Below are 14,173 nucleotides of genomic sequence, written 5' to 3' on the forward strand. Positions count from 1 at the left end.
GTTTGCCCATTTCCCATGAAGATGTATTGCCTTGGAAACCCTGCTCTCCTCTGTCCTGTAGGGTCACTGTGAGTTAGCGTAGACTCCATGGCAATTGCGCTTGGTGCTGGTTTTGTTGGTTTTTAGTGTGGGCCCAACAAAGGTGCAGTGGTTAAAGAGCTCCCCTCTTGACTGCGAAGTCAGAGGTTCAGTAGAACTCACCGGTTGTTCACGGAAGAAAAGACGTGGCGGTCTGCTTCCATGAGAATTTTAGTCTTAGAAGTAATCTGGGGCAGTTTACTCTGTCCCTACTAGGGGTTAGGATTGACTCTACCACTGTGGGTCTGAGTTTTCTGGGCCAAACAACAAGCTCAGAGAAAAGGTTAATCCCGGAGGGAGGTTAGAAACTACTTTTGTGGGGATGAAAAATGAGTTTAAGTTTTAGACAATACTTGAAATCATTTGTTTTCACATATCAGTAAATTATTATATGCATTCATTTCCTCCACATATTTAGCAATCAGGACATTTTAAATCAACATCCAATTAATAATGTTATCTGGTTATACTGTACTTACGTTGTGATTCTTCTGCCCTTTCCCCAACCCCGACTCCCCATCTCTAGGATTAAACGTTACAACCTTTGCTATTCCATTGGTGCTCCTGGTTGCCCTCGTGGCTGCTGGAATGGGAATCTTTGCAGTCATCAGAAAGTACGTCGCCTGTTTTAAATGCCTTCTCTAATTACTTAAGTGGTTCTAAAATGAGACGTTGACTTTTCAGGCATTTCTGTATCGAAAGGCAGCATGACTTGTTCTGAGAGCACTTCAACTTAAAACAACTTAAATCTTGGTAGAAATTCTAAAATAATTATTTTATACACTGTCTAGGGCCTTTTGAAACCTTTGCTGTTAACTTGACTTGTGAGCATTGTTGGGGGAATGATCTGAAACCAGGAAGAAACTTCCAGCTGTCAGGACCCCTGACTTAAAGTCAACTATGGCTTAGAATCCGCGTGGAGGACAGAGCAGAACTCACCGTTTGGGGTTTCTGAGGTTATAAATCTTTATGAGAGTAGAAAGCGTCATCTTTCTCCTGGGGAGCTGCTGGTAGACTCACACCGCTGACTTTGCAATTAGCAGCCCAACATAGGGGACCCCCTACAACTCCGAGGCTCCTGCTACGAAGTGCAGCACTGAACTTTGCTTCTTTAAGTGTCGGGTTTTCTCTCCCACCAGTTGAGTGGAAGGAGTACTAGAATGAGGGTCTCGAAGACTGGTTTCTGTTCTACTTCTCTCGCTGAGTAGGAAGGTCACTTAGTTCCCCAGCCTTGCGTTTCTTATGCACAAAAGTAGAAGGCTTTTGCCCAGAGAAGCACCAGCTCTGTCCCGAACTCCAAAGCTTCATGTTTAGTATAACAAAATTAAGGATTGGATCTTAAACACCGACCCCCCCCAAAAAAACACAAACACATTTCTTTAGTTTCTTTTTATATTTTAGAGCGCTTCAGAATTTATAAGTGTGGGTCTTTGTACCAAAACAAGGAAGGACAATTCTCTGGACAATATTGAGAGAGTATTACCAAAATCTTCTGGTTTGTTTTGTTTTGATACCTCATAAGTTAAAACAAGTTCCTTGGCTTAATGTGCTTGTGGTAGATGCTTTTAAAGGTACTCACCCCCAGTTTTAGACTGGGAGACCGTCTAGAGCAGCAGTCCTCAACTTGTGGGTTGTGACCCCTTTGGGAGTCCAATGACCCTTTCACAGGGGTCACCCAATTCATAACAATAGCAAAATTACAGTTATGAAGTAGCAACGAAAATAATGTTATGGTTGGGAGGTCACCACAACATGAGGAACTGTATGAAAGCATCTCAGCATTAGGAAGGTGGAGGACCACTGCTGCAGAGGTTTCTGGGGCACAAACAGTTTACCCTTTACTGCAGGTCACTAGGAGTCAGAATTGACCTCCGAACAGTGGGTTGCCTAATGAAAAGGCTGGAAGTTCCTGCCCACTAAGGTCCATGGAAATGGCTGAAGCTCAGCTTCTGTGAAGACTTCAGCCAAGGGAACCCTGTGGAGAGCCCTGCCTGTAACTCCTGAGTTGCCATAAGCCACAATCCACTCGGTGGCCGCAGGGCTGGGCCGTCCGGGGGTAGTGATTGGAGAGGAAGGGCGCCATGCCAGCAGGAGGCATTGCCGCAGCTGTCCTTTTTTTTAATCTTTGTGCTTTTCCTTCTGAAGTATTGGACTACATTATTTTTAAAAAGAGTCCATGGTGTGTATTGAGTGCCTGAGCTAGTAAAAGGATAAAGTAATTCTTTAAAAGATTGCTTCTTAGATATAAAGTAAAATTGGCACACATATTCTTCTGGTGAAAAATGTTGCTCCTTTTATTCAAAGTGAGCTATATTTATATGTCATACTTAGATGTTTGCTATTCTAAGCATATGGAGGTTATGTCATTTAATCTTACCACCCAGTGAGTGCTGTTCCGATCTGATAGAGGGGAACCTAGTGATTTATGGATATTCAGATAGACTTTTTATCTTGATAGAAAGAAGAAGAAAGAAAATCCTTACGGGTCTCCAGAGGCTCAGAAAACAGGTTGGTTGAAAACGCTATGATTTTATTCTGTTTGGGGACATGACAAGGTCAGATTGTGGAAAGCATGCCTAATCAAGCCTGTGGCCCACATTTATTTGGGTTCCATACACACACACACACACACACACACACACACACACACACACAATGTAGAGCTTTAAAGTGAGTAAATCTAGAAGGAAAGATATCATTGCATTTTAATTCAGATATTCGTTGACCTATTTACCTTTGTTTAACATCATGACCATCATTTGTTCTCACTCAGTTTTTTGCCACTGGAGTCTTGGGCGGCACATTGAGAAATTATAAAAGGTCGGCCTCTGACCGAAACACCAACCAGCACACTGTCAGCATCTGCTGGCTTCCACTATTGTCCACTCTGAGAAAGTAAGCCATGGACCAGACGAATGCTTACCTCAGACTTCAGATCCTTATGACACGGGATGGACAAGCATGGAGCAGCAAGCCAGCTGTGGTTGAGACAAGGGCCAGCGAGGCCAGGGACTTGGGAAGTTGAAGGCCACTGATGTAATGTCAGCTTGCGGAAAACCCTGTCCAGCATGGCCCAGCATAAAAATACTTTGGCACCTGTTAGGCACACAAACACCTTTTTTTAAATTATTATTTTATTGGGATTTCGTACAATTCTTATCACAATCCATACATACATCCATTGTGTCAAGCACATATCTACATTTGTTGCCCTCATCATTCTCAAAACATTTGCCTTCTACTTCAGCCCTTAATATCAGTTGCTCATTTTCCCCCCTCCCTCATGAACCCTTCATAATTCATAAAGTATTAAGAGTTTTGTTATACGTTTCACTGTCCGCCATCTCCCTCTGCCCTACAAACACCTATTTTTCAGGCACTGTGTAAAGCACGACTGAGCTAGTGCTTGTGGCTATTGCTAATGACCTCAGCATGCCCTTTTCACCAAGTGCTTTTAAAGAGCATGGTCTTGTGTTGGTTACAGCCAGCCATCAAGAAGGGCTTAAATACATTGTAAAGAGCTTGTGTTACATTTCTGAGGTCCCAGTCTCATGTTCTCTTCATTCCAGGTTGCTGGAAGCAGATGAAATATCCCTTTGCCAGACATCAGTCATCTGAGTTTACCATCAGCTATGACAACGAAAAGGAGATGACCCAGCAGTTGGATCTCACCACATGTGATGTGGCAGGTAAGCATGCAGCCTCCTAGACAGACCATGCTATCAGGGGTGAGAGCCTGCAGAGGAATGAGACGAGTGTCCGGGTCGAGGTGGAGTCTGATAAATCAGTGGTGTGTCCAGCAGTTCTCTTTCTGCCCTCTGCACAGTCACACATTGACACAGAGATATTGCTCACGAGGTCAGTGCAGGCTCATCTCTTACAGCCATAAGAATGTAGTGATGGCCATGAAGTGCTGCTAGACTCCAGGAGACATCCTACTCTATGTCGAGGGAGGCACTGGGAAAGGGGGACTGAGTGAATCCCAAGTCACAGAGCTCCAATAGGACAGAGCAGAACTTTCCTTGAATGTTTCCCAGACTGTAACTGTTTATGGGAGCAGGCAGCCTCAGCTTGTTCTCATCTTGCTCGGAAAAGAGGCACTAGAAGAACAAATACATCTCCTGCCCTGAAGAAGAGATAGGAGGTCAAGGAAGCCATCCAGTGCTAGAATGACCTCCATGTCCCTAAAAAGACATCAAGAGTTGAACTTGAAAACCACCTGTGGGGAAGGATCTGGGGGTTTGTTTGTCCTGAGACCCAGCAGCACTGGGACAGCACTAAGCGCTGGCACAGGCCTAGGCAGCCAGAAGTTCCCAGGGGATGATTACAGCCTAAGGAGCACATCGTTGTAAAGGGTGCTGTAGCCCATTGGGGGCCAGGCCAGCCTGTCTCCAACCCAAACCCTTATTCCTGGCCCCCAATAAATTCTAGGTCTACACAGAGCATGATGGAAGGGGAGGAGGGAGCACCTCTTTCCGGCCTTTTACTATCCTTCAGCTTCCAGTAAGGCCTCACCTCCTCCCTCCCTGAAGGATCCTCCTCAGCTTCCTTAAATGTTCAGAGGGCTCCCAGGCCTGCCCTTGCCTACACTCAACACAGAGTCTCAGCGGCACCCTGAGCTTCCACCTGAGCCCTCCCCTGCATGTTGGTCTGCTTGGCATCTCACACCCAGGGATCCATCCTAGTCTCCGCCCATTGGACATGTCCCCATGAAAGTATTCCCAGTTCCTTGGTATGCCCCCAATCAACCCCACTGTCCCTATCCCACCCCACAACCCCTGCACATTCCGGGGAGGGTTCTTGACTCCTCCTTCGTGCCTCCTCGGTGATCCACGTAGTGTCCCAGCCTTTCTCTGGGTGCAGTCACCCACACAGTGATTATGGCTGTGTCAGTCCCTGTGTGATGGATCTGAGACTTTTGCACCTTGGTGCCTGGTGGCGATTTCTGTGTATCCACTTTGGGACAGACTGAGGAGCCGCAGACGCTTGGAGAAGCTCAGGATAGCACTGCTTCACCACCACCTTAGAGCAGCCGTCGCCCCCTACTAAGAACTGGCTGACCCATGCATCCCCATGGTGCACAAATGACGTGGCCTCTACCGCTCGCTTACTTGCAGATTACCAGCAGCCTCTCATGATTGGCACGGGGACTGTTACCAGGAAAGGGTCCACCTTCCGGCCCATGGACACCGACGCCGAGGAGGCCGGGCTGAGTGCGGTCGCGGGCAGCCACTACGATTGCCCACAGCACGCAGCCCGCCACCAGTACGCCCTGCCCTTGACCCACCAGGAGCCCGAGTATGCCACGCCCATCGTGGAGCGCCACCTGACCAGGGCCAACACCTTCTCGGCGCACGGCTACCGCGTCCCTGGCCTCGTGCCCACGCACAAACATTCCCTTTCTTCCGGCAGCTCCTCCTCGGCGTCCGGAGGGGCAGCCCCCCATGGCGGGGTCTACCAGATGCCGCAGAGCGCCCCGCGTGCGGACAGGGTGTGCGTGGCCGCGGGCCTGAGCGACGGCTACTCGGCACCCCGCGACTGCCTCAGGCCCATCCCCCAGATGGCCGTGAACGCTCTTTTGTGAGCACCCTGTGAAAGGCACCTGCGGGCACTGAGCGTCAGACTGCTGTGCTGTGGCCACTGGAAGAAGGGGCCTGCTGGGCATGCGCGTGCGCGTGCACCCGTGCGTGTTGGTGCACGCTTGCGTTGCGAACGTGTGATGGATTCGGATCCTGCGGTGGAGTCCCGGAGACGACCCCCTACTGTTTACAAAACCGAGCAGCTGATCTTGTTCCAGCCCTTAGGGCAATCATCGGTTCTCGCCGGGCTAGAAAAATGAAAATGTTTCATTTCGCTAACTGTGATACTGAGCTGCTTTGGTGTAAAATGTGCAATCTGTACAGAGTCGTATTTAACAAGAATTAAAATAACTTAAGTTTGCCTTATAAGACCTGAGTCCTGCACAGAGGGAAGTGGGCGAAGGCAGCGGGGCCAAGGCCCAGCTGAGAGCCCGTTCACGGAGGTTCACGGAGAAGACGCCTTTTGTCCGACACTGTTCGCAGCAGGACTGTGTAAACGGAGCCTGTTGGGTTGTGGTTCATCTGTTTTCCTCTGATAGAGAGAACTAAGAGCATTTTTAACATTCTTCTCCTGGGAGAAAGGGAATTACTTGAAGCATGAAAAGCACACCAGGGTGGTTGTTTAGCAATTGTGTTTGTAGATTGTTAAAAAAATAAAATTAAAAGGCATGTTAGCCGCTGCCCAAAGGGAATGAGAGGTAGTCTGTCAGCGTGGACGCAGAGAGGCAGGTCTGTCTCCTGCAGGGACTGTCGTGCCCCAGCTTGTGGGAAAGGTGACCCTTTCGTCGTGCTGTGCTTCTTTCTCGCCTCAGGCCTGGCTGACACGGCCGCCTTCTTCACCTTCTCCTCTGCCGTGGCAAATCTGTCCATAAAGCTAAGTGCTGGAGTTGACAGCATCCCCTGCTCTTCTAACACAGTGCAATGCCGAAGGCACAGTAGTTACAGTCTGAAATACTTGGGGGGCGGGGGAGGGTGTGTCCATCAGAACATTCTAGGGACTTTCACAGGAGCCCTGGTGGTATAATGGTTATGCGTTGGTCTGTGATCCCCATGGTCGGCAATTCAAAACTACAAGCAGCCGCATCGGGAGAAAACCTGGGCCGTCTACTCCAGTAAACAGCGTCGTGGAAGCCCACAGGGGAGTCGCCCACTCAAGGGCAGTGAGTTTGGTTTTTGGAGTGACTTCCATGGTTCTCCTGAAAGGAGGTGGATGGGGAGGGGGTGTTACTTGCAGCGTGCTCTTACAAAATGACCAAGACCAAATCTAAATGGTGCTTTTCTTCTGAGATGGAGAGGAACAGGACTTGGGTTTTAAGAAACAATTTCTCTGCAGACTATGTCTCTGTAATTCTAGATCTGGCCAGGCCTCTGATGTACCTCATGTTCAGTGATTTTTAATTTTTTTTTTTTTTACTTTGAACTTGTTTTGTAAGTTAACAGTTGGGGTGGAGCAGGGGGGTTAACCTCTTTTGCCAAAGAGGAGAATTGTTGCTTTGGTAACAGAAAATATTGACCAAAAAGATCTTTATCATTGAAGAGTTGTACTATAATCTCCTTATGTGATTATCCCTTTCTGTGAAATGTAGAAATGTATCAGTAGTGAGGCAGATCATCTGCCAGCCATCACGGAGGACGACCTGTTTCCTTTGTGGTATTTATGTGGTTTTCCGAGAGTATTGATTGCAATAAACGATGCCAAATCCAAGTACCCTTGGTTCTTGTCGTGGGTTCCCCGCTCGCTGCTGGGCAGTGGAAAGCGAACATCTTGATGGGGCAGGGGACACGCGGCTCACAGGCAGATGGGCCTTGCCTACAGGTTCCAGTTCACCATCAGTAGCAGGGAGACCGGGATCTAGGTTTGTCACCCGGCGCCTCCAGACACTCATGCTCACTTGCTGCCTTCCAGCCCGCCCTGACCCTCAGCCCTCTTCTGGGATGGGGTAGAGCTCCCCTGTGGGTTTCAGAGAATGTGAATCCCTACAGAAGTAGCAAGCCTTGCCTTTCTCCCATGAGGGGCTGGTGGTTTGACTTGCTGACATTGAGGTTAGCAGCTCAATTCTCAACCACTATACCAGGTATTTGCTCTCTAATAGGCCTTTCCTCTAATGCAAGCCCTGATAGGGCTGTGTATAGTATTTTGACTTTAAAGTAAGCATAGATTTCAGGCTATAGTCTCTGTGATAAGAGTTATCTTTAGCCAACACATTTCTTCCCCATAGCCCTGATCTAAGAGGATAGCAAGACTTCATTTGGGAATAGCACCTCCCCAGGGTAGCTCAATGTAGACCTGGGGTAGTCATGGAAAGCTCTGCTATAATCCTACACAGCCAGGTCTAAACTAGAGGAGAAGAGCAGAAAAGTAACATAGTTCGCCCTTTTTGGTGTTTTTCAACATGAGTACATACAGGAAGGCAAGAATGAAAAAAATCCAATGATCTGATTCCTTTGGCATCCTATTGTTAAGTAAAGATTGTATTCTGTAACTTTTTTACAATTGTTTTTTAAACATCTCTGACAAGATTACGCCTGTCTAGGGACTGTGGAAACTTTGGGTTGTATTACTATTATTTAAATCTCAATATTTATAGGTGGTGCAGTAGTGAAGCATTCATTCACTAATCAAAAGGTTGCCGGTTTGGGAACAAGATGTGGCAGTCTGCTGCAGTCAAGAATGCAACCTTGCAAGCTCTGTGGGGCAGTTGTTCTCTGTCCTCTGGGGCCACTCTGAATGGGGAGTAACTCAATGGCAATATGTTTTATTTATTGGGCTTATATGAATAATTAGCCTATAGAATACCTAGAAAATATGTGAAAAAATTCTTTTTTTACATTGATGTCATTCAAACCCATTGCCGTCAAGTCGATTCTGACTCAGAGTGACTGGATAGGAGAGAGAACAGCCCTATAGAGCTTCCAAGAGTTTCTGTAAAGATTTACAGAAGTAACTTTAGGGGTCACACCACTAAACCAGATGTGTGGTGTTCTATACCTCCTACTATACCATCACCTTTGTTCTAAGGGAAAGAGAGAACCCCCGAATAAAAATGTAACTTCTAGAAGCCCATTTATTAAGTCCCAAAACAAGGGAAAGAGCCAGCTCAGGGACACCATCTGTGGGAAGCCATGAGGCTGTCCACGGTTCCCAGGCAGGCAGCCACGGAAACAGGACATGGAGAACACACTCAAAACGCTCACTGCTGGCGACTCTGGAGACCCGGTAGGACAGGGTAGAGTCGCCCCTGTGGGCTTCCAAGACTCACTCCATGGGATTAGAAAGTCCCATCTTGCTCTCTACAGCACCTGGTGGCTTCAAACTTCAGACCTGTAGATTACAGCCCAACTCTTACCCACGGTGCCACCAAGGGCCCCCAATACTCACAAAATCGTGGTTGGTGACAGTGGATTCGTCACCGCTGCAGACAGCACTACAGGTGCAGGAAAGGGACCAGGATTGAGATAGGCTATTGTAGAAAATCTCACACGATCCGTTCAGGGCCTCCTAGCAAGGTGGCCAGCGTCTGATCCATGACTGTGTGACTCCACACCCCACGCAGGTCCCCGAGGGCAGGGCTGCTGCCCCTGGGCTGGCCACGTAGTACAGCCCTTCACACACTCTGAGGGCGTGGCTTTTCCCCTGGCAGGTCAGGAATCGGAAAGAACTCCCTGGAGGCAGAATCACGGTGGCTGTGGAAGCTCCAGACGACTTAGGACCCACTGTAAACCCGCGTCTCCTGCAGACCCAGTGCTCACAACTGAAGCTCTAAGACACTGCTCTGACCCCGCCGCGCACTACTCTAGCGTTCTCAGCCTGTGGGTCGCCACCCCTTTGGGGGTCGAACGACCCTTTCACAGGGGTCGCCAAAGACCTTTGGAAAACAAAGTTCAGATGGTCTAATGAACCAAGACATAGCTCCTCTTATCTGTGTTTCCAGGCGGGTCTGCCCACATGCAGATACATCCACATGTGAGTACCCGGCGTGAAGACTGTTACCCATGCTGCACCATGCTTCAAGACAAAATTTCATTTATTTATCATTAGAAATAAATAGTTCACAATCTATAATTACATATTATTTGTGATTAATCACTATGCTTTAATTATGTTCAATTTGTAACAATGAAAACATATCCTGCATATCAGATATTTACATGATGATTCATAACAGTAGCAAAATTACAGTTATGAAGTAGCAATGAGACTAATGTTATGGTTGGAGGTCACCACGCCATGAGGAACTGCATTGGGAAGGGTGAGAACCACTCCACTGCTTTCTCCCGCGCTCACTCAAACTGCCTGCGTGGGCCTCCCGCTGTTTCTTAAACACAAGACACTGCCATCTGCAGGCTTTTGCGTTTGCCTGATTTTCTGTTGTTTTGTTCCCCAGATAGCTGCAAGTTCTTTTGTCTCTTCCAAGTCTGCATTCCCACAGCCGAAGTTAAAAATCAATACGAATAATAAAGTGTGTGCTTCAATGTAACCTCCCCAAGAGGTTTTTTCCTCCTCTCCCAATCTAAAGCTTCCAACATCTTCCCTAATACACATGCTCTCTCCCTGCCTTTTATTTCTCTCCTCAGCACTTAGGCCACCTTCTAATAACAACGTATTGTTATCAGATGCCACTGAGTTCATTTCCACTGGGAGCAACCCCGTGTCAGAAGTATTCCTTTGTAGTTGCTAAACCTGGCAACCCCCACACGAAGAGTATTGCCTGCCTGACACGGGTTTTTATTGTAATTTTGAGCTTAGTAATTATGAGACTATACCTTGTACTGAAAACATGCACCTGAACCTGTGTAAGGCAGGGGCCCAGGATTTTATTTTATTTTATTTCCCAGGGTCCCTTCATCCTCGGGTCTCTCTGTCTTCCTGGGCAGGTGTGTTTAGGGCCTCCCTTTCACTCCTCCAACGTTCTGCATTCTCAGCCCCAAGCCTTGACCCCTCTCCCTCTGTGGAGGTTAAGCCCTCACATCTAAGTAACTGCCTCCCCAGCCTTGGGCAACCAGAGCAGCAACTCAAGTATTTGCTACTCTGTTTTTCAGTTTTTCCTTTGATTCTGATGTCGACAGTTCCCTTTAGTTCTTTAAGATTAGCATGACCTTTCAAAGAATTATTTTATTTTATCTAACATTGCTAGCCACTTTTAGATCAGGCAGATTTTAATCTTATCTAGTCAACCATTCTGTGGAAGTAACATCTCCCCAAGAGACAGACGCAGCATGACCATTGCAAATAATATACAACTGGGGTTTCATCTGGACTTTAATCTTTCTCACGATATGGCTTAAGACTCATTTATTAAATTCTAAGGTCCACATGATTCTAAAAATGCTGTCGTGGTCAGAAGAAAAGCCTGGTGATCTAGTTCCCAAATGGATCCTCCATGGGAAGTCCTATGGAGTTCCTGTGTGTCACCAAGAGCCAGAATCACTCCACGGTAGGGGCAGCAATGTGAGCCCAGTAGCCACTCCGTGATGGGATGACGTGGCCGTCTACTTCTGTCAAGATTTACAACCTGGGAAGCCCTATGGGACAGTTGTATCCTGTGCTGCAGATTCACAATGATGCTGAATCAACTCACGACAACAGAGTTTAGCTGCTTAACAAAATTAGCTCCTTTTCTTTTTTCCCAAATTGAAGTCTAAATCGTCTTCCCACGCCCTTCTTCTTGGGGTCTTTTCCAGGGGAGGAAGCATTGTCTCTTGAACCAGTGCACTTGCTGCTGGGGGGCCGGGGGGTGCAGACTTTCTTCCTGCTTGCAATTTCCTCTGCGTGCTTCCTCTTTTAGGACGACTGGTGGCGTGGGGGTTATGCACTGGGCTGCTACCCGCAAGGCCAGCAATTCGAAAGCACCAGCCACTCCAAGCGAGAAGGAAGAGGCTGCCTTCTCCTGTTGACATTTACAGACTGGGAAACCACCAGGGCAGTTCTAAAGAGGGCTATGAGTTGGCAGCATTGCAATGGGAGTGAATTCCCTCATGCTCCCATTCAAAACTCTGTGCTACAGCACTCATCTCTCAATCAGACCGACCGACAGACAGAAAAACTCAAATTGGCTGTCCCCTCGTGTATTCAGACCCATGGACACCTAAATCTTGGAGGGAGCGGACATCCCGATCTTTCTCCTGTGGAGTGGCTGATCAGCAGTCACCAGGGTGCCTCACCTGTTTCTTCACCTGGTGATTCTGACTGTGACACCTAATGCCCTCCTAACTGCCTTCTCCATTCGTTGAGGACTTCTCCGTCCCTCCTCTATGATTGTTGGATGGCTCAGTGTCTGCTCTGCCTCTCTAATGGCATATCGCCATTGATTCTGATAACAATGCCCTGAAATCACCCCCACACCTGTACGTGCCTGTATCACCAACGTTTCCAGCTCAGAAATGTTAAGATGCAGACATTCTCTCAGTTCAAATCTCCTGTTCTTTTGAGTTCCTCGCCTTTATCCCCCACTTAGTCAGTGATAGATCTTGTTGACATTTAATCCCTTGATTCTACCCTGTTCCTTAACTGTTCATCACTTGAGCATTTCTGCCTCCGCATTTTCACTCCTTGATGGTTCCAGAAGCTTTCTGAGTCCCCAGTCGGTGCCATCTCTATATCTCCACTTCAGCCTTAGCAGATCATTACAGGCCATTCACAATGGGGTCGCTCAAAGCCCTTCTTCTCACTTTGCAATGGGCCACAATTCTTCAGCCTCTTCACATCTTTGATCCACTCCTTTTCCGATTCCCCTCACCAATTAGTGTAAAACAATAATTGTCACTATCCACAGAGCTTGGCTTCCCTTACTCAGAAACCTTGTCTCCTCCTTCCCCTAGAAAACCCAAATCAATTGCCTTTGAGTTGATCCCAACTCGTGGTAATCCTTCCTCGGGGGATAAAACTGCGCCTGTGAAAAATTAGACAGTCGGGCGACTGGACCAGGTTGGTGAAGATGGGGTGATAACTTGTTGGAGTATGTGGATCTGAGTTGGGGGGGGGGCGGGGAGGTGGAGAATAGCACTGTACCCAGGAAGGTTTTCAGTGCCTGACTTTTTTTTTTAAAGTACATTGTCAGCCCTTTCTTCCAAAGTATCTTGGAGTGGGTTCAAACCTCTAACCTTTCAGTTAGCAGCTGAGTTAGTTAATTGTGCCAGCCTGGCCGATAATCACATGTGGTGCTGGTTGAAAGGCGGAGGGATAAATGGGTGGCGAAGCCTCGCCTTTCTAGTTCTCGGGTCTCTTGTTTTGTGATAGCTGTATTGGGTGCAGCTGCCTTAGCAGTTCCCTGCTTCAGCTTGCAAGATTGACTTCCTACAAGACATCCCCAAGGAGAAGCCGCATGGATCTATCCCGATGCAACCCTGGGTGCTGGAGCAGCCGTGTGGAGACCCTTGCCAGTGCTGAGATGCTTACACGTTCACGGACTCAGCTTTCCTCCTGCAGTCGGCATCATTGCCTCTGTTTTGTGAGGTGGAGGACTTTGTGGACTGGTGTTGGGTTAATGGGTTAATGTTGGACTTGTGGGCTTGGGCAGCATTGGGTTGGGATGTTTTCGTGATGCACCTTTTCTTTACATAAAACTCTCTCATATATGAGTTGCTGTGGATTTGTTTCTCCAAAGTACCTAGACTAATACAGCAGCCAAGACATTAACTCTTGCACCACCCAGGAACCTAGCTAGAAATCAGAAATCAATTAAAATCAGATTCTGCAAGTGCCTGCACTTCCTTTTATCCACAAGAACCTGCACATGCTCCCCTCCATCTACCCTCTTGCATGAAAGCACAAGGTATTCTAAGTGTTCGTCTGTGCTCTTAACTCTGTGCTTAATCTCTGCTCTCTGCCGCTGCCTTCATCCCAGATGTCCCACTTGCCACTATTCCCCTTAAGTTCTACATCTTTCAACTGGCTCCCTTGGCACCTATCAACTTGAATATGTTGGTTTCCTCAGCATGTGTGACCCTTTTCTCCTTTCTTGTGTATATTTGCATTTGCTCCCAATTTTATTGCCTTTCATTATCTTCTACTCCTTCAGTCAGGTTGGCTTTATTAATTAGCTTTGCGATTTTTTCCCTTTCAGAAGTTGACAGTTCATGTGTTGCAGCTGTGAGCATCTTCCGCCATGGTGAGTAGAGACACTTCTTCAGGGGCCACATCCACTTCCTAGAGATGATGGGGACATTCTGGGCACACAAAGAGGTCCCTTTATCCCTCGGAGTACTTGGGGAAGGAATCAGCCATGCGGAAGTCTCCAAGACCTTTGGTCTCAAAGTCTGTAAGAGGCTTTGCAATTTGCTCACATTAACACGTGCTCCTCAAGTGCACGGTCATCGAGTCGATGCAGACTCCTGTGAGTGACTTTGAAACTCTTCTTGGGAGCAGAGACCTGTCTTTCTCCCATCATTGGCTAACGGTCCCTCACTTAAAAAAAATGATTTTTTTAAATGAAATTCAAATTCAACCCAACCATCATTTTAAAGCATTGGGACTATATCCAACTGAGAGTCTCTTTGGAAAAGGAAGCGTGAAAAGT

The 14,173-nt window shown here is 47.5% G+C and overlaps 1 protein-coding gene across 1 annotated transcript in view; it reads left to right on the forward strand.

Annotated features, from left to right (window-relative positions):
- Positions 1-7,362, forward strand: part of DCBLD1 (discoidin, CUB and LCCL domain containing 1) — a 53,136-nt gene extending 45,774 nt beyond the window's left edge. The window contains exons 12-15 of the mRNA XM_013004494.3: positions 605-692; positions 2,537-2,586; positions 3,648-3,767; positions 5,196-7,362. Coding sequence (XP_012859948.2) covers positions 605-692; positions 2,537-2,586; positions 3,648-3,767; positions 5,196-5,662 — 725 coding nt within the window. The 3' untranslated portion in view covers positions 5,663-7,362. The remainder of the gene's footprint in view (positions 1-604; positions 693-2,536; positions 2,587-3,647; positions 3,768-5,195) is intronic.
- The last annotated feature ends 6,811 nt before the right edge of the window (positions 7,363-14,173 follow it).

Source organism: Echinops telfairi, unplaced genomic scaffold, assembly GCF_000313985.2.
Source record: "Echinops telfairi isolate 266 unplaced genomic scaffold, ASM31398v2 ScPeMD7_3533;HRSCAF=4204_0, whole genome shotgun sequence".
Classification (NCBI taxonomy): domain Eukaryota; kingdom Metazoa; phylum Chordata; class Mammalia; order Afrosoricida; family Tenrecidae; genus Echinops; species Echinops telfairi.